Source organism: Panulirus ornatus, chromosome 58, assembly GCF_036320965.1.
Source record: "Panulirus ornatus isolate Po-2019 chromosome 58, ASM3632096v1, whole genome shotgun sequence".
NCBI classification, from domain to species: Eukaryota; Metazoa; Arthropoda; class Malacostraca; order Decapoda; family Palinuridae; genus Panulirus; species Panulirus ornatus.
In genome coordinates this window covers 26,942,249-26,962,277 of record NC_092281.1, presented here as the reverse complement: position 1 = coordinate 26,962,277, position 20,029 = coordinate 26,942,249, and the positions used below count along the sequence as shown (strand labels likewise).

The 20,029-nt window shown below is 40.5% G+C and overlaps 1 protein-coding gene across 2 annotated transcripts in view; it reads left to right on the top strand.

The window, feature by feature from the left end:
- Positions 1-20,029, top strand: part of sno (strawberry notch) — a 468,152-nt gene that overhangs the window by 56,450 nt on the left and 391,673 nt on the right. For both annotated transcript variants that reach the window (XM_071695604.1, XM_071695603.1), the window contains 3 exons: positions 5,364-5,546; positions 7,771-7,914; positions 18,992-19,051. In XM_071695604.1, coding sequence (XP_071551705.1) covers positions 5,364-5,546; positions 7,771-7,914; positions 18,992-19,051 — 387 coding nt within the window. The remainder of the gene's footprint in view (positions 1-5,363; positions 5,547-7,770; positions 7,915-18,991; positions 19,052-20,029) is intronic.

Below are 20,029 nucleotides of genomic sequence, written 5' to 3'. Positions count from 1 at the left end.
CTTTTTATTTCCACACATCTCTCTTACCCTTACGTTACTGACTCGATCAAACCACCTCACACCACACATTGTCCTCAAACATCTCATTTCCAGCACATCCATCCTCCTCCGCACAACTCTATCCATAGCCCACGCCTCGCAACCATACAACATTGTTGGAACCACTATTCCTTCAAACATACCCATTTTTGCTTTCCGAGATAATGTTCTCGACTTCCACACATTCTTCAAGGCTCCCAGGATTTTCACCCCCTCCCCCACCCTATGATCCACTTCCGCTTCCATGGTTCCATCCGCTGCCAGATCCACTCCCAGATATCTAAAACACTTTACTTCCTCCAGTTTTTTTCCATTCAAACTTACCTCCCAATTGACTTGACCCTCAACCCTACTGTACCTAATAACCTTGCTCTTATTCACATTTACTCTTAACTTTCTTCTTTCACACACTTTACCAAACTCAGTCACCAGCTTCTGCAGTTTCTCACATGAATCAGCCACCAGCGCTGTATCATCAGCGAACAACAACTGACTCACTTCCCAAGCTCTCTCATCCCCAACAGTCTTCAAACTTGCCCCTCTTTCCAAAACTCTTGCATTTACCTCCCTAAGAACCCCATCCATAAACAAATTAAACAACCATGGAGACATCACACACCCCTGCCGCAATCCTACATTCACTGAGAACCAATCACTTTCCTCTCTTTCTACACGTACACATGCCTTACATCCTCGATAAAAACTTTTCACTGCTTCTAACAACTTTCCTCCCACACCATATATTCTTAATACCTTCCACAGAGCATCTCTATCAACTCTATCATATGCCTTCTCCAGATCCATAAATGCTACATACAAATCCATTTGCTTTTCTAAGTATTTCTCACATACATTCTTCAAAGCAAACACCTGATCCACACATCCTCTACCACTTCTGAAACCACACTGCTCTTCCCCAATCTGATGCTCTGTACATACCCTCACCCTCTCAATCAATACCCTCCCATATAATTTCCCGGGAATACTCAACAAACTTATACCTCTGTAATTTGAGCACTCACTCTTATCCCCTTTGCCTTTGTACAATGGCACTATGCACGCATTCCGCCAATCCTCAGGCACCTCACCATGAGTCATACATACATTAAATAACTTTACCAACCAGTCAATAATACAGTCACCCCCTTTTTTAATAAATTCCACTGCAATACCATCCAAACCTGCTGCCTTGCTGGCTTTCATCTTCTGCAAAGCTTTTACTACCTCTTCTCTGTTTACCAAATCATTTTCCCTAACCCTCTCACTTTGCACACCACTTCGACCAAAACACCCTATATCTGCCACTCTATCATCAAACACATTCAACAAACCTTCAAAATACTCACTCCATCTCCTTCTCACATCACCACTACTTGTTATCACCTCCCTATTTGCGCCCATCACTGAAGTTCCCATTTGCTCCCTTGTCTTACGCACTTTATTTACCTCCTTCCAGAACATCTTTTTATTCTCCCTAAAATTTAATGATACTCTCTCACCCCAACTCTCATTTGCCCTGTTTTTCACCTCTTGCACCTTTCTCTTGACCTCCTGTCTCTTTCTTTTATACATCTCCCACTCAATTGCATTTTTACCCTGCAAAAATCGTCCAAATGCCTCTCGCTTCTCTTTCACTAATAATCTTACTTCTTCATCCCACCACTCACTACCCTTTCTAATCAACCCACCTCCCACTCTTCCCATGCCACAAGCATCTTTTGCGCAATCCATCACTGATCCCCTAAATACAGCCCATTCCTCCCCCACTCCCCTTACTTCCATTGTTCTCACCTTTTTCCATTCTGTACTCGGTCTCTCCTGGTACTTCCTCACACAAGTCTCCTTCTGAAGCTCACTTATTCTCACCACCCTCTTCACCCCAACATTCACTCTTCTTTTCTGAAAACCCATACGAATCTTCACCCTCGCCTCCACAAGATAATGATCAGACATCCCTCCAGTTGCACCTCTCAGCACATTAACATCCAAAAGTCTATATATATATATATATATATAGTTTTGGAAAGAGGGGCAAGTATGAAGTCTGTTGGGGATGAGAGAGCTTGGAAGTGAGTCAGTTGTTGTTCGCTGATGATACAGCGCTGGTGGCTGATTCATGTGAGAAACTACAGAAGCTGGTGACTGAGTTTGGTAAAGTGTGTGGAAGAAGAAAGTTAAGAGTAAATGTGAATAAGAGCAAGGTTATTAGGTACAGTAGGGTTGAGGGTCAAGTCAATTGGGAGGTGAGTTTGAATGGAGAAAAACTGGAGGAAGTGAAGTGTTTTAGATATCTGGGAGTGGATCTGGCAGCGGATGGAAACATGGAAGCGGAAGTGGATCATAGGGTGGGGGAGGGGGCGAAAATTCTGGGGGCCTTGAAGAATGTGTGGAAGTCGAGAACATTATCTCGGAAAGCAAAAATGGGTATGTTTGAAGGAATAGTGGTTCCAACAATGTTGTATGGTTGCGAGGCGTGGGCTATGGATAGAGTTGTGCGCAGGAGGATGGATGTGCTGGAAATGAGATGTTTGAGGACAATGTGTGGTGTGAGGTGGTTTGATCGAGTGAGTAACATAAGGGTAAGAGAGATGTGTGGAAATAAAAAGAGCGTGGTTGAGAGAGCAGAAGAGGGTGTTTTGAAGTGGTTTGGGCACATGGAGAGGATGAGTGAGGAAAGATTGACCAAGAGGATATATGTGTCGGAGGTGGAGGGAGCAAGGAGAAGAGGGAGACCAAATTGGAGGTGGAAAGATGGAGTGAAAAAGATTTTGTGTGATCGGGGCCTGAACGTGCAGGAGGGTGAAAGGAGGGCAAGGAATAGGGTGATTGGAGCGATGTGGTATACCGGGGTTGACGTGCTGTCAGTGGATTGAATCAAGGCATGTGAAGCGTCTGGGGTAAACCATGGAAAGCTGTGTAGGTATGTATATTTGCGTGTGTGGACGTATGTATATACATGTGTATGGGGGGGGTTGGGCCATTTCTTTCGTCTGTTTCCTTGCGCTACCCCGCAAATGCGGGAGACAGCGACAAAGTATAAAAAAAAAAAAAATATATATATAGGTATGTTTGGGTATGGGTATGTTTGAAGGAATAGTGTTTCCAACAATGTTGTATGGTTGCGAGGCGTGAGCTATGGATAGAGTTGTGCACAGGAGGGTGGATGTGCTGGAAATGAGATGTTTGAGGACAATATGTGGTGTGAGGTGGTTTGATCGAGTAAGTAATGTAAGGGTAAGAGAGATGTGTGGAAATAAAACGAGCGTGGGTGAGAGAGCAGAAGAGGGTGTTTTGAAATGGTTTGGGCACGTGGAGAGAATGAGTGAGGAAAGATTGACCAAGACTATATATGTGTTGGAGGTGGAGGGAACGAGGAGAAGTGGGAGACCAAATTTTAGGTGGAAAGATGGAGTGAAAAAGATTTTGAGTGATCGGGGCCTGAACCTGCAGGAGGGTGAAAGGAGGGCAAGGAATAGAGTGAAATGGATCGATGTGGTATACCGGGGTTGACGTGCTGTCAGTGGATTGAATCAGGGCATGTGAAGCGTCTGGGGTAAACCATGGAAAGTTGTGTGGGGCCTGGATGTGGAAAGGGAGCTGTGGTTTCGGGCATTATTGCGTGACAGTTGGAGACTGAGTGTGAATGAATGGGGCCTTTGTTGTCTTTTCCTAGTGCTACCTCGCACGCATGAGGGGGGAGGGGGATGGTATTCCATGTGTGGCGAGGTGGCGATGGGAATGTATAGGGGCAGACAGTGTGAATTGTGTGCATGGGTATATATGTATGTGTCTGTGTGTGTATATATATGTGTACATTGGGATGTATAGGTATGTATATTTGCATGTGTGGGCGTGTGTGTGTGTACATTGTGTATGGGGGTGGGTTGGGCCATTTTCTTTCGTCTGTTTCCTTGCGCTACCTCGCAAACGCGGGAGACAGCAACAAAGCAAAATAAAAAATAAGATAAAATAAATATATATATATATATATATATATATATATATATATATATATATATATATATATATATATATTATCCCTGGGGATAGGGGAGAAAGAATACTTCCCACGTATTCCCTGCGTGTCGTAGAAGGCGACTAAAAGGGGAGGGAGCGGGTGGCTGGAAATCCTCCCCTTTCTTGTTTTTTTTAATTTTCCAAAAGAAGGAACAGAGAAGGGGGTCAGGTGAGGATATTCCCTCTATGGCCCAGTTCTCTGTTCTTAATGCTACCTCGCTAACACGGGAAATGGCAAATAGTATAAAAAAAAAAAAAAAAAAAAAATATATATATATATATATATATATATATATATATATATATATATATATATATATATATATATATTTATATATATATATATACACATATCTTTTTTCATACTATTCGCCATTTCCCGCATTAGCAAGGTAGCCTTAAAAACAGAGGACTGAGCCTTTGAGGGAAATCCTCACTTGGCCCCCTTCTCTGCTCCTTCTTCTGGAAAATTAAAAAGACAAGAGGGGAGGATTGCCAGCCCCCTGCTCCCTCCTGTTTTAGTCGACTTCTACGACACATAGGGAATACATGGGAAGTACTCTTTCTTCCCTATCCCCAGGAATAGGTTATGTTAGGATAGTATCCTCACTCCTACTCTGTTACTTTTGGAAAAGTATTGACTGTTGGGGAGGATTTGTAGCCCTCTGGCACCACCCCTTTTAGTATCCATTTGTGACATGCATTGACTGAGTAGTTACAAATGGATGAAGGCAAGCAAATATGAATATGTAAATATGTATATATGTATGTATATGTGTATATGTTGATATGTATATGTGCGTGTATGGGCGTTTATATAATACATATGTATATGAGTAGATGGGCCATTCTTTGTCTGTTTCCTGGCGCTACCTCGCTGACAGAGGAAACAGCGATTAAGTATAATGAGTTGATATGATAATATGTGTGTGTGTATATGTGTATATGAGTGGATGGGTCTTTCATACAATATGACATAATACCACTTCAGAAATAGTGCTACCTCCTCTTCCTTTTCTCTGACCCTCATTAGCTCCAGATTTTTCTCCTCAGACAATCCCAGACCATTCTTCCCCTATCCCCTTGACCTTAGTTCCACTCAAAGCTAGAACATTAAGGTTCTCTCCAAGTATAATACCCATTGCTGTCTTCTTATCATGGTTATGTCCATGAACATTCAAACACCTCAGCACAAGCCTATGAAGAATACTCTTCACGTGGCTCCTTTTTATTTTCCCACTTGAGAAAGTAATTCTTGTTAAGATATAGATGATATAGTATCTAACTGATGACACTTTGGTTTAAAGGAGGGGGGACAACCCTGGGTGTCCTGAAGGGAGAAGAAAAGCCAGTGAAGAAAGAGCCAGGTGGCAGCCTGTCTTCTTTAGGTGCCAGTAGCTCAGGTCTCAGCCTCCAGTCTCTCCTCAGTGCACCACAGACAGACCTAAAGCCCAAACCAGATCTGCTGAGTACTGCTCTTTCTTCTTCAGGTAAAGTTAAAGATGGCAGTCTTCATGGTGCTTGTGGTATCCACCTGCACTAATTTTGTGTGGAATTATACTTCTTTTCAGAATAAGTTGGTAGTACATCATGTTCTTTTCTTGTACATTTGTTTTGTCATAAATTGAGTTGTGTTTTATATTAGGAAAGTTGAGAGTAAATGTGAATAAGAGCAAGGTTATTAGGTACAGTTGGGTTGAGGGTCAAGTTAATTGGGAGGTAAGTTTGAATGGAGAAAAACTGGAGGAAGTGAAGTGTTCTAGATATCTGGGAGTGGATTTGGCAGCGGATGGAACCATGGAAGCGGAAGTGAATTATAGGGAGGGGAAGGGGGCGAAAATTCTGGGAGCGTTGAAGAATGTGTGGAAGTCGAGAACATTATCTCGGAAAGCAAAAATGGGTATGTTTGAAGTAATAGTGGTTCCAACAATGTTATATGGTTGCGAGGCATGTGCGGAGGAGGGTGGATGTGCTGGAAATGAGATGTTTGAGGACAATATGTTGTGTGAGGTGGTTTGATCGAGTAATTAATAATAGGGTAAGAGAGATGTGTGGTAATAAAAAAGAGTGTGGTTGAGCGAGCTGAAGAGGGTGTTTTGAAATGGTTTGGTCACATGGAGAGAATGAGTGAGGAAAGATTGACCAAGAGGATATATGTGTCAGAGGTGGAGGGAACGAGGACAAGTGGGAGACCAAATTGGAGGTGGAAAGATTTTGTGAAAAAGATTATAAGGGATCAGGGCCTGAACATGCAGGAGGGTGAAAGGCGTGCAAGGAATAGGGTGAATTGGGACGATGTGGTATACCGGTGTCGACTTGCTGTCAATGGATTGAACCAGGGCATGTGAAGCGTCTGGGGTAAACCATGGAAAGTTGTGTAGGGTGTGGATGTAGAAAGGGAGCTGTGGTTTCGGTGCATTATTACATGACAGCTAGAGACCGAGTGTGAACGAATGTGGCCTTTGTTGTCTTTTCCTGGCGCTACCTCGCACACATGAGGTGGAAGGGGGTTGTTATTTCATGTGTGGCGAGGTGGCGATGGGAATGAATAAAGGCCGACAGTATGAATTATTTACATGTGTATATATGTATATGTCTGTGTGTGTATATATATGTATACGTTGAGATGTATAAGTATGTATATTTGCGTGTGTGGATGTGTATGTATATACATGTGTATGTAGGTGGGTTGGGCCATTCTTTCGTCTGTTTCCTTGCGCTACCTCGCTAACGCGTGAGACAGTGACAAAGCAAAATGAATAAATAAATAAATATTAGGAAAGTATAAACCAATGCTGTTGTCTTTGTTTTGTGAAAAAAATCCCCTGTATTTTGTGTTTGTTGACCCACTGTAGTTTAAAAGTAAGGTTATGCATCTGCAGGAGCCATTTCTAAGCACAGGTAAGGTTGTGCATATCATGAATTTTTATGCTTTGATTTTGATGGTTTGTTTACAGTTATGATGCCCCTTTATTTTTATACATCAAAATATTTGTTTAGAGTTAAAATTACATAAATATATTACATCTGAATATGTTTATGATTGGCATAGCACTATACATTAATTGCTTTATTTTGTAATAAATCTGTTGAGCATAATGGGATACTATCTTTTTTGAAGATAGAGAATACCTTCCAGGAGTATTTTTATGACCTCAGATTAGGTTCCTTGTACCATGCCCTTATTTGTAGGCAGGAGGGTGTGAGGTGTGCATGCGATAGAGCAAACTGGAGTGATGTGTTATACTGGGGGTGACATAATGTAAAAGGGCTGAACCAAGGCATATGAAGAGGGTGCATTGAAATGGTTTGGACATATGGAAAGAAAGAGTGAGGAAAGGTTGACAAAGAGGATATATGTCAAAAGTAGAGCAAACAAGGATAACGGGGAGACCAAATTGGAGGTGAAAGGATGAAGGGAAAATGATTTTGAGCAGTCAGTTGTGAATGATGTAGGAGGGTGAAAAACATGCATGAACTGGAATGATGTATATTGGGGTTGATGTGTTATCGATGGACTGAACCAGGTTTTGTAAAGTGTCCAAAGTAAACCATGAGGCCTGGATGTGGATAGGGAGCTGTGGTTACGGTGCATTAGAGCAAAAGAATGGATGTGGCCTTCTTCCTCTGTTCTTGGCTCTACCTCACAAGTGCAGGAAATGGCGATCAAATACGAAAGAAAAAATATATGATATAAATGTAATTACTTTTAAGGCTTGGAAGGCATGGCTGGTGCTGCTGGGTTACAAAATCGTGCAGCTCTTCAACAACAGTTATTACAACGAGGACTTGTAACAAAAGCTGCATACACCCCTGGTTACCAAGTTCTTCGCCCTGATGGTCATGTTCAACCAAGAGGTGGGTTTCATTAAAAATGTTACTCTGTCACCCTTTGTTATAACCTGTGCCCTCAATTCAAGGCATATTTTCATAGATGGCTTTGTTCTTCATAACTTTTGGATATTGTGCCAAGTAACAAAGCCTAGTATTATAGCTTCATCAGATCAGTTAGAGAAATTGAGTTATGGATGATACTTGCCTTTTAAAGTGTTCTTTAAAAAGTATTTCTTGCATGTGCATCCAGTTGTCTTTCAGTTGAATTCCAGATTGCACTTTATAACTTTTGATGTCCTGAGAGAAATTTTTTTTTTAGTACACTGATGATATCTGTTGAAGTTAAGTAAAGTACATGGAAACTGTAAACAAGACAATAAAGTCTTCATCAGATCTATGGAGAAATGTGATGATTGTTACATAGTTTGTAATGAACTGATTTTGTGTAACAGTATTATACATTAAAACCCATTTCTTGCATTCCAACATTGTAAAAAAAAAAGGCAGAATTTCCTCCACATTTTTGCCAATCAAATGTAAACTTCAGGGAAATATAAATAGCCTTAAGTGGACTTGGTGAAGATTATGTTTTCAGGGTTTGACCAGCATTTAGTATACTCATTCAATTATATGAAAACACTGTTGGCAACACTCCCATACCCATTAGAGAGAAACAGACACGATGTCAGAGGACCTAGTGTGATGAAGGATACTGGGGGAAACATGGAAGAGGATGTAGAGAGAGAAAATTATATGGGAAATGTTACCGTGGGAAAGGATTTTTGAAGTTTGTGACAAATGCCATTTGAAGTTTGAGGCTCTGTGGATGGGAGACTTTAGAATGCATAGGCAGTTCAAGAATGCTTTGAAATGATGAAAAAGTAGATTTTAGATAAATTAAAGGATCAGGAAAAGGACCTGGCACCATTTTCATAGATATTGGGAAAATTGGCCTCACTGCAGATGAAAGTTTTACATGGGGAGGTTATTAGGCTGTAGTGTCTGATGATCTTTGGATTGGAAGAGGAAGATCTGAGGAAAGAAGAAAGGTAAGTTAGAGATCGGGAACTATTCACAAGGATACTGATTTAGTGGAACTTTCATTTGCTAGCCCAGAAGTAATGGAAGTCAAGACTTTGGGGTTATGCTGGTAACATATTAGGAATGTCCGGTAAGGGTAATGTTTGACATGGAGCTTTGTAGTGAACAGATGCTGAATCAGTCATACAGACTTACCAGAAGGGAGCGAACTATGAATTAAGGAACAGCTAATTGGCTAAGGGACTCAGAAGGAAGAACTCCTGAGAAAGACAAGGAGATATGTCAAATGACAAATTCAGAAGTGTTTTCACTGGGGTATGATACTACATGATTATTAAGAATGTGGGTGGGGAAGAAATGGGGCAGGGGGGCTTTTAAACCAGCTTGACTGTTACAAGGCACACAGACCTGATGATGTTTCCCCATTTGTGCTGAGAGAATATGCTGAGGCATTTGAATGGCTCTTTGAAATGCTGTTCAGATGGTCACCAGAGAAAGGAATGGTTCAAGTGGTTTGTGATTTTCTTTAAGAAAGGAGATTGAGAAATTGCCCTGTACTATAGGCCTGTTTCATTGATGAATGTTGTTTGTAAAACACTGGAAAAGATAATGAGAAAGATAAATGACTGCTTATAAAGGAGAAACTTCTTAACTGGGAGACACCTCAAGCTTAAGAGAAAGGAAGTCCTGAGTCACTCACAGTCCTGTTGAATTTGTGATGTGATGAGCTTGGTGTAAGACAAAGTATGTACATGGATGGTATATGTCCATGGATGGGTAGACTGCATGTTCATAAAATGCCAGAAAGCTTTTGACACTACCCTTTTGGAGGTTGATTAGTAAACTTAACCTTTACAAGGCACACAGACCTGATGATATCTCTCCATTTGTGCTGAGGGAATATGCTGAGGCACTGGAATAGCTTCTTGAAATGCTGTTTAGCAGGACACCAGAGAAAGGTGAAGTTCAAGAGATATGTGATTTTCTTTAAGAAAGGAGACTGGGAAATCAAGCTGAACTATAAGCCTGTTTTGTTTGTGAATGTTGTATATAAAACTCTGTAAAAGATAATCAGAAAACAAATAAATGACTGCTTATAAAGGAGAAACTTCTTACCTTGGAGACACTTCAGGTTAAGAGAATGAAAGACCAAGTATATACATAAATGGATGATGTATATACATGGGTAGGTGACTATATTCATGAAATGCCAGAAAGCTTTATGCACTACCCTGTCGGAGGTTGATTAGCAAGCTGGAGCTACAGGCAGGAATAAAGGGTAACTTTTTTGGGGGGGATCAGGATTACTCAGGTGTGACGCACTTTCTCTGAATGGGCTTAAGTTACTTGTGGATTGCCACAGGGGTTGGTCTTGGTCTAACTGCTATTTTTGTTGTATGTAAATGACTTGCCACATGGATTAGTCTCATTCCAAAACATGTTTGTGAATGATTCCAAGGTCATAAAAGAAATAAGGAAAGAAAATTCAGGGGGGCCTGGATAAACTCCAAGGTTGGCCTTATGGATGCTGAGATTCATTCCAAATAAGAGCAAGGTAAGAAGGATGGTATGCAGCAAGAGAGGGGCCCCAATTTGGATACTATTTGTGGAAATTAAGCTACAGAAATGGATGTGTGAAAGAGATTTGTGGGTCAGCATTGTACCTAATCTATCATCATTGCCAAAATTTCACATCTGGAGAATTGTAAAAGAGGTAAACTGTCTTTTGGCAAATATTAAGATCACATTCAAGTATATGGATAAAAAAAATTTTGGTCAGCTCTTCACAACATAGACCAGAACTGGAATAAGCCTCTCAGGCCAGATCACTGCAACAAAAGAAGCACAAAGTTATGATTGAAAAGGTTTGAAGAATATGAACCGAGAAGGTATCGGAATTAAGAGAGCTTAAATACAATGAAGTATTGAAGGCTACACATCTGACTATCTTAGAGAGAGAGGTAATATGATAACGGCTTGTAAGTTCCTAAAATCAATTGGATGATGTCAAGTCAAACTTTTTCATAAGGTGCAGTTTTAGAGTTATCAGAGGCCATTGTCAGAAGCTAAGAAAGAGTATGTTTAAGAAGGATGTAAAGAAATACTGGTGTAGTATGAGGATAGTGGATGGTTGAAATGTTTTAAGCAAGGAGACCCTGAATGCTGGCTACAGACAAAGATTTAAAAGTTTTCTTGATGGTAATGAAAGTACTCAAGATGGGGCCCCTTGAGTGTAGAACTTTCTCCCCATAGTGTTCAGATAGGCATTTGATTACACATACAATTTAAACAAGGGAGGGCTGGGTGGATTGTTTGTATCATGAATGCCAGAAAGTATATGACACTCCACCATATAAGAGGTTGGTGAAGAAGAGGGAGGTAGTCTACCTTGCTGATTAGAAGATTTATTTTAGTGTAAGGGAACAAAGAATGTGTGAGTTCAGGCCCCTGGCTATGTGCAGTAGGGTCTATTCTGGGATTATTGCTTTTCTTGATCAGTGTATATGACTTGCCAGAAGTAGTGGCCCCTTTCCTGAATATGTTGGCAGATGATGTCAAGATGAAGAAAGTGAAAATAGAAAACTTTTTCATTAACCTGCAAGGGGACCTAGACAAATGTCAGAGGTGGTTTAATATCAAGGGTAATACATGTATCTTTAGAAGTAATTTTAAGGCATTTAAAACCAAGAAAAGGACAGAATTTAGCTGGTGCAGTAATGCAGAAAACTAATAAAAAGTATGTCTCTATAGACACAGTTATAGGTAATGCAATATAAAGCGCACGATATGCCACAGACATAGAAATTTGATATACATATGAAATACAGCCAAAATTTAGAACATATCTCATATAACATGAAAATCTTTGTATTTTGATTGCTTGTTGTTTTGTTTTATGTATGTAAAAGAAACATGTCATTTACCTTTCTCTTGACATTTTTTCTTTCTTTTATCCAGTCTCACGCAATGACATTAATTTTTGTATTTTGTATGTTTGTGGTGCACATACATTGTACAATACATGTCTAAAGCTGCAGACAGCAGGGAGATGTATGGGATATTGGCACATATTTTAAGGTCACTTGGAAGAATACAATTGCTGCAGTAAAGGAAGTATATTCTGACAGCCATGGAATAGTTTGCATTGTAGTAAATGATACCCATAAATGCTCAATTGGGTATATTTGAATTGAGCAGGAACCGAGTTAAAGAGCTCCTAACTATGTTGAAGAATTCAAGATGTTAAAGATGACGAGAATGTGTGAAGACCCGTATGATGTCTTCAACACCTCATCTGCTGGTCTGAAATGGCACTCTCCCTGTGTGTATGGGGAGAGGAGGGGGGGGGATTACTAAATACCTCTATGTTATTGAAGAAAATATCCAAAAAAGTAGCGTACTTTTCCCTGCAATAGTGTGACAGACATTGAGCTGATGGGGGAGGCCCCTGGCTGGTAACATGATTGCTCCCTATTTCTCTAAGGAGACAGTTATCATGGGCTTTTTCTTGATGTGATTTTGTTTACATTCAGCTAAACACATTACATATTTTATGGTATTTTCCATGTGTGATTAGACACATCCTGAACATATGTACTTTTTTACACAAGATATGTTTTGTATATGATACACATGATTTACATATTTATGTACAGTGCATTATGTATATAAATAAATGAAAAATTAAGCTAATTTCAATCCCTGATTTATACACAGATACAAGAGAAATTGCTTCTTTTATTATGAAATTGAGTTCGATAGTTGCTATGTAAGTCTGACTTCCTGCTCTCAAGATGCTTTTACACTTTGATGATTTATGGTTTACTGTTTTGATTGATTTATGGTTTACTGTGATGTGTGATAGTTTTTCCAGCTCTGTTGTTAGGTTGTCAGTGACATCAGTGGATAAGATATGGAATCGTACATCAGCTGGGAATTTAAAATATTGCCCTCAAAATCTTTGCCAGTGTTATGTCAGCAGACCAGTATACTTGGCATGTAGCTGCCCCAAGTGTTAAAAGCATATTCATGGAGATTGCTCAGTGTACTTTAATATGAATATGCATTTTAACTTGGTTGGTAAGGTTATTTAATGTATGTATGACTCATGGTGAGGTGCCTGAGGATTGGCGGAATGCGTGCATAGTGCCATTGACAATTACAAAGGCAAAGGGGATAAGAGTGAGTGCTCAAATTACAGAGGTATAAGTTTGTTGAGTATTCCTGGTAAATTATATGGGAGGGTATTGATTGAGAGGGTGAAGGCATGTACAGAGCATCAGATTGGGGAAGAGCAGTGTGGTTTCAGAAGTGGTAGAGGATGTGTGGATCAGGTGTTTGCTTTGAAGAATGTATGTGAGAAATACTTAGAAAAGCAAATGGCTTTGTATGTAGCATTTATGGATCTGGAGAAGGCATATGATAGAGTTGATAGAGATGCTCTGTGGAAGGTATTAAGAATATATGGTGTGGGAGGAAAGTTGTTAGAAGCAGTGAAAAGTTTTTATCGAGGATGTAAGGCATGTGTACGTGTAGGAAGAGAGGAAAGTGATTGGTTCTCAGTGAATGTAGGTTTGCGGCAGGGGTGTGTGATGTCTCCATGGTTGTTTAATTTGTTTATGGATGGGGTTGTTAGGGAGGTAAATGCAAGAGTTTTGGAAAGAGGGGCAAGTATGCAGTCTGTTGGGGATGAGAGAGCTTGGGAAGTGAGTCAGTTGTTGTTCGCTGATGATACAGCGCTGGTGGCTGATTCATGTGAGAAACTGCAGAAGCTGGTGACTGAGTTTGGTAAAGTGTGTGGAAGAAGAAAGTTAAGAGTAAATGTGAATAAGAGCAAGGTTATTAGGTACAGTAGGGTTGAGGGTCAAGTCAATTGGGAGGTGAGTTTGAATGGAGAAAAACTGGAGGAAGTGAAGTGTTTTAGATATCTGGGAGTGGATCTGGCAGCGGATGGAACCATGGAAGCGGAAGTGGATCATAGGGTGGGGGAGGGGGCGAAAATTCTGGGGGCCTTGAAGAATGTGTGGAAGTCGAGAACATTATCTCGGAAAGCAAAAATGGGTATGTTTGAAGGAATAGTGGTTCCAACAATGTTGTATGGTTGCGAGGCGTGGGCTATGGATAGAGTTGTGCGCAGGAGGATGGATGTGCTGGAGATGAGATGTTTGAGGACAGTGTGTGGTGTGAGGTGGTTTGATCGAGTGAGTAACGTAAGGGTAAGAGAGATGTGTGGAAATAAAAAGAGCGTGGTTGAGAGAGCAGAAGAGGGTGTTTTGAAGTGTTTTGGGCACATGGAGAGAATGAGTGAGGAAAGATTGACCAAGAGGATATATGTGTCGGAGGTGGAGGGAACGAGGAGAAGAGGAAGACCAAATTGGAGGTGGAAAGATGGAGTGAAAAAGATTTTGTGTGATCGGGGCCTGAACATGCAGGAGGGTGAAAGGAGGGCAAGGAATAGAGTGAATTGGAGCGATGTGGTATACCGGGGTTGACGTGCTGTCAGTGGATTGAATCGGGGCATGTGAAGCGTCTGGGGTAAACCATGGAAAGCTGTGTAGGTATGTATATTTGCGTGTGTGGACGTATGTATATACATGTGTATGGGGGGGGTTGGGCCATTTCTTTCGTCTGTTTTCTTGCGCTACCTCGCAAACGCGGGAGACAGCGACAAAGTATAATAAAAAAGAAAAAAATTTTAACTTATCATTCAGGTCCTTAGTATCCTGAATCCCTCAGTCTGATTGGCTGCTCTTTAACTAGTGAGATGGGATGAGGAGGGGAACTTTGACACTGCTGAAATTATTAGAAAATACAGGTTATAGTAAGTTTTATCCTTATGAAGCACAAGGCCATGATAAAGTCACTCATGTATGCCCAAGGAGTATCCAGAAGTGCTTGAAAGGTTGCCTGAGATATCGTTAGAAAAGGGTTTGGAGCCAAAGAAGTTTAGAAAAGCAAATATGATACCTGTTTTTAATGAAGGAGATTGGGGTTACTCTCTAAATGCTTGAATGATAAGGGCAATAGTTGAATGTTGCAAAAAGAGGAACTACATAAGTGAAAGCAGTATGGGTTCAAAGGAGAGTTTATGTTCAACAGATCTAAACTTTTATGCTAGAGAAAGTTCAGTTTTGGAGAAAAGGTGTGGATGGATTGATTGTGTGCTCTTGAAATGCCTGAAGGAATATGACTAGCCATCCTAGGAGGTTTGTAAAGAAACGCTTGACAGCCTGCTTGAATCATTGTTAGAAAAGGGTGTAGAGCCAAGGTAGGGAAAGAGAGCAAGTATAATACCTTTTTGTATTAGAGATTGAAATACTACACTGAGCAACTGTATAGACCAGTATCTTAAGTTATGAATAGTTTTTAGAATGCTAAAGAATTTAAGGAGACAGCAAATAGGTGCATACTGCAAGAGGTACGAAGTGAGAAGCAACAAGGGTTTGAAGAAGAGGTTTTTTGAAGTGGATCTTCTAAACTTATATGATGGAGGAAGTGTGTTCTTAGACTGCTAAAAGGCATTTGACAGGCCATCATAAGAGGGTGGTAGAGAAGTTGGATTTTCAGGCAGGCAGGCACTGGCGTGAGACTTCATTATTGCAGAGAATTTGAGTGAAGACATTTGCTGATGGTTAAGGAGAGAGTGAAAGATAATGATAATTAATTCTGTGTGTGGTAAAAGGGTACTGGAAGGAGTTCTTAGCATGATATGATGTTTTATTTTATTTTTATTATTATACTTTGTCGCTGTCTCCCGCGTTTGCGAGGTAGCGCAAGGAAACAGACGAAAGAAATGGCCCAAACCCCCCCCCCATACACATGTATATACATACGTCCACACACGCAAATATACATACCTACACAGCTTTCCATGGTTTACCCCAGACGCTTCACATGCCTTGATTCAATCCACTGACAGCACGTCAACCCCGGTATACCACATCGCTCCAATTCACTCTATTCCTTGCCCTCCTTTCACCCTCCTGCATGTTCAGGCCCCGATCACACAAAATCTTTTTCACTCCATCTTTCCACCTCCAATTTGGTCTCGCTCTTCTCCTCGTTCCCTCCACCTCCGACACATATATCCTCTTGGTCAATCTTTCCTCACTCATTCTCTCCATGTGCCCAAACCACTTCAAAACACCTTTTCTGCTCTCTCAACCACGCTCTTTTTATTTCCACACATCTCTCTTACCCTTACGTTACTCACTCGATCAAACCACCTCACACCACACATTGTCCTCAAACATCTCATTTCCAGCACATCCATCCTCTTGCGCACAACTTTATCCATAGCCCACGCCTCGCAACCATACAACATTGTTGGAACCACTATTCCTTCAAACATACCCATTTTTGCTTTCCGAGATAATGTTCTCGACTTCCACACATTCTTCAAGGCCCCCAGAATTTTCGCCCCCTCCCCCACCCTATGATCCACTTCTGCTTCCATGGTTCCATCGCAGATCACTCCAGATATCTAAAACACTTCACTTCCTCCAGTTTTTCTCCATTCAAACTCACCTCCCAATTGACTTGACCCTCAACCCTACTGTACCTAATAACCTTGCTCTTATTCACATTTACTCTTAACTTTCTTCTTCCACACACTTTACCAAACTCAGTCACCAGCTTCTGCAGTTTCACACATGAATCAGCCACCAGCGCTGTATCATCAGCGAACAACAACTGACTCACTTCCCAAGCTCTCTCATCCCCAACAGACTTCATACTTGCCCCTCTTTCCAAAACTCTTGCATTTACCTCCCTAACAACCCCATCCATAAAGAAATTAAACAACCATGGAGACATCACACACCCCTGCCGCAAACCTACATTCACTGGGAACCAATCACTTTCCTCTCTTCCTACACGTACACATGCCTTACATCCTCGATAAAAACTTTTCACTGCCTCTAACAACTTTCCTCCCACACCTATATACTCTTAATACCTTCCACAGAGCATCTCTATCAACTCTATCATATGCCTTCTCCAGATCCATAAATGCTACATACAAATCCATTTGCTTTTCTAAGTATTTCTCACATACATTCTTCAAAGCAAACACCTGATCCACACATCCTCTACCACTTCTGAAACCACACTGCTCTTCCCCAATCTGATGCTCTGTACATGCTTTCACCCTCTCAATCAATACCCTCCCATATAATTTACCAGGAATACTCAACAAACTTATACCTCTGTAATTTGAGCACTCACTCTTATCCCCTTTGCCTTTGTACAATGGCACTATGCACGCATTCCGCCAATCCTCAGGCACCTCACCATGAGTCATACATACATTAAATAACCTTACCAACCAGTCAACAATACAGTCACCCCCTTTTTTAATAAATTCCACTGCAATACCATCCAAACCTGCTGCCTTGCCGGCTTTCATCTTCCGCAAAGCTTTCACTACCTCTTCTCTGTTTACCAAATCATTTTCCCTAACCCTCTCACTTTGCACACCACCTCGACCAAAACACCCTATATCTGCCACTCTATCATCAAACACATTCAACAAACCTTCAAAATACTCACTCCATCTCCTTCTCACATCACCACTACTTGTTATCACCTCCCCATTTGCGCCCTTCACTGAAGTTCCATTTGCTCCCTTGTCTTACGCACTTTATTTACCTCCTTCCAGAACATCTTTTTATTCTCCCTAAAATTTAATGATACTCTCTCACCCCAACTCTCATTTGCCCTTTTTTTCACCTCTTGCACCTTTCTCTTGACCTCCTGTCTCTTTCTTTTATACATCTCCCACTCAATTGCATTTTTTCCCTGCAAAAATCGTCCAAATGCCTCTCTCTTCTCTTTCACTAATACTCTTACTTCTTCATCCCACCACTCACTACCCTTTCTAATCAACCCACCTCCCACTCTTCTCATGCCACAAGCATCTTTTGCGCAATCCATCACTGATTCCCTAAATACATCCCATTCCTCCCCCACTCCCCTTACTTCCATTGTTCTCACCTTTTTCCATTCTGTATTCAGTCTCTCCTGGTACTTCCTCACACAGGTCTCTTTCCCAAGCTCACTTACTCTCACCACCCTCTTCACCCCAACATTCACTCTTCTTTTCTGAAAACCCATACAAATCTTCACCTTAGCCTCCACAAGATAATGATCAGACATCCCTCCAGTTGCACCTCTCAGCACATTAACATCCAAAAGTCTCTCTTTCGCACGCCTGTCAATTAACACGTAATCCAATAATGCTCTCTGGCCATCTCTCCTACTTACATAAGTATACTTATGTATATCTCGCTTTTTAAACCAGGTATTCCCAATCATCAGTCCTTTTTCAGCACATAAATCTACAAGCTCTTCACCATTTCCATTTACAACACTGAACACCCCATGTATACCAATTATTCCCTCAACTGCCACATTACTCACCTTTGCATTCAAATCACCCATCACTATAACCCGGTCTCGTGCATCAAAACCACTAACACACTAATGATATGATGTACGCTTACATAAGTTTGGGAAGGTAGAGACCAGGAACATTGTATGGATTTTTTTTTTGAGGAGATACTAGGTTTAAGGAAGTTGAGAGAAGTAGCAATGATTGACAAAAATAAGATCAGAGAGGATAGAATTAGGAAAGGTTAGATCAGAAAGAAGAAAGAATTAGGAGTTTATTTGCAAGAGAGGAACAAATATGAAAGTTTTAGGCACTGTGACTGGAGGGAATTTTGTGCAGATTGATCTGTTATGTAGGGGAAAAAGATACATCAGATACTAATTTACTGATCTGATCAAAAGAATGTGTCTAAAAGAGCGTAATGTAGTATACTTTTGATTTAAAGTAGCACAGTATTGCACCTCTTTGATTTAAAGAAGTGCAGTACTGCACCCCTTTAAATTAGATTCAGGAATCATGGCAGCAGATATCATGAATACTAAAATTTGATGTAGATATTCAGTATTATACACTTATGAACAGAAACAGCATAAAATTTTAGCATGTCATGTGAGTATGGAACAGATAAAGAGGAAGGTGTCAGTGATTATATACCTTTCATTTTAACAGCGGATGTTCCAGTATCTATGTCGGGTCTTGGTTTGGGTTATAATCCAGCACTGACGGCAGGTAACATTTTACAGAATTGTTTTCTTGCTGCTTTCAGTTATAAGTAGCGACATGTGTGAGTTAGCTCTTGCATAAGTTATGACAGTGACTCCCCAAAAGCATGTCTGTCAGGATATGATATTCTTTAGCATTTATGTCATATTTCAATGTTCCTATAGCGAAGTATGTAAATTCAGGCTTTGGTGAGATGAAAACTTGACAGTATGTGATTTTGGGAATACACTGTGTCTAAACTAAGTTTGCCTGTTGTATCCCACTTCATTTGCAGAACCTTTGATTTTTAGGTTGGCACTGAAGCCAGTGTTTTATATTAAATCTGTGATGTGTTTTATATTGAATCAGTGATGTGTCTTGCTGCTGATATAAAGAGTAGGTTTTGAGTGTTTCCTTAAGAGATCAAGGAGTGACCTGATGAGAGAAGAGCTTGACAGTTCGGATTGTTATATGCATATAATTAGTCATGTGATAATTTATCTTGTAAGTATGATTGGAATAAGTGGAGCAAAATACTAGTAGCTGTACGTATATTCTTTTTTCATATGATCTTATTAAGTATGAGTTGGATCTACAAATGGTAGAGGACCACAAATTAATCACGGCTCTGTTTCTTTATTTCACACATTATATTACCTTTCGTCTGAGATGACCATGATTTAGGCATGCTTTTGCTGTGCCAAATTGAATGTTGCTAAAGAGAAACAGAGAAAGATAAGATTGTTTTTATATGTAAATGTTGCTAAAGAGAAACAGAGAAAGATAGGATTGTTTTTATATGTAAATACTTGATTGCTGTTTTCCACGTTAGCAGGGTAGTACCAGGAAACAGACGAAGACGACACATCCACTCACACATATATATACATATAAGCACCTACATGTACATTATTTATTTTTGATTATTATACTTGATTGCTGTTTCCTGCGTTAGTGCCAGGAAACAGATGAAGAAAGACCCATCCACTCATATACATACGTACA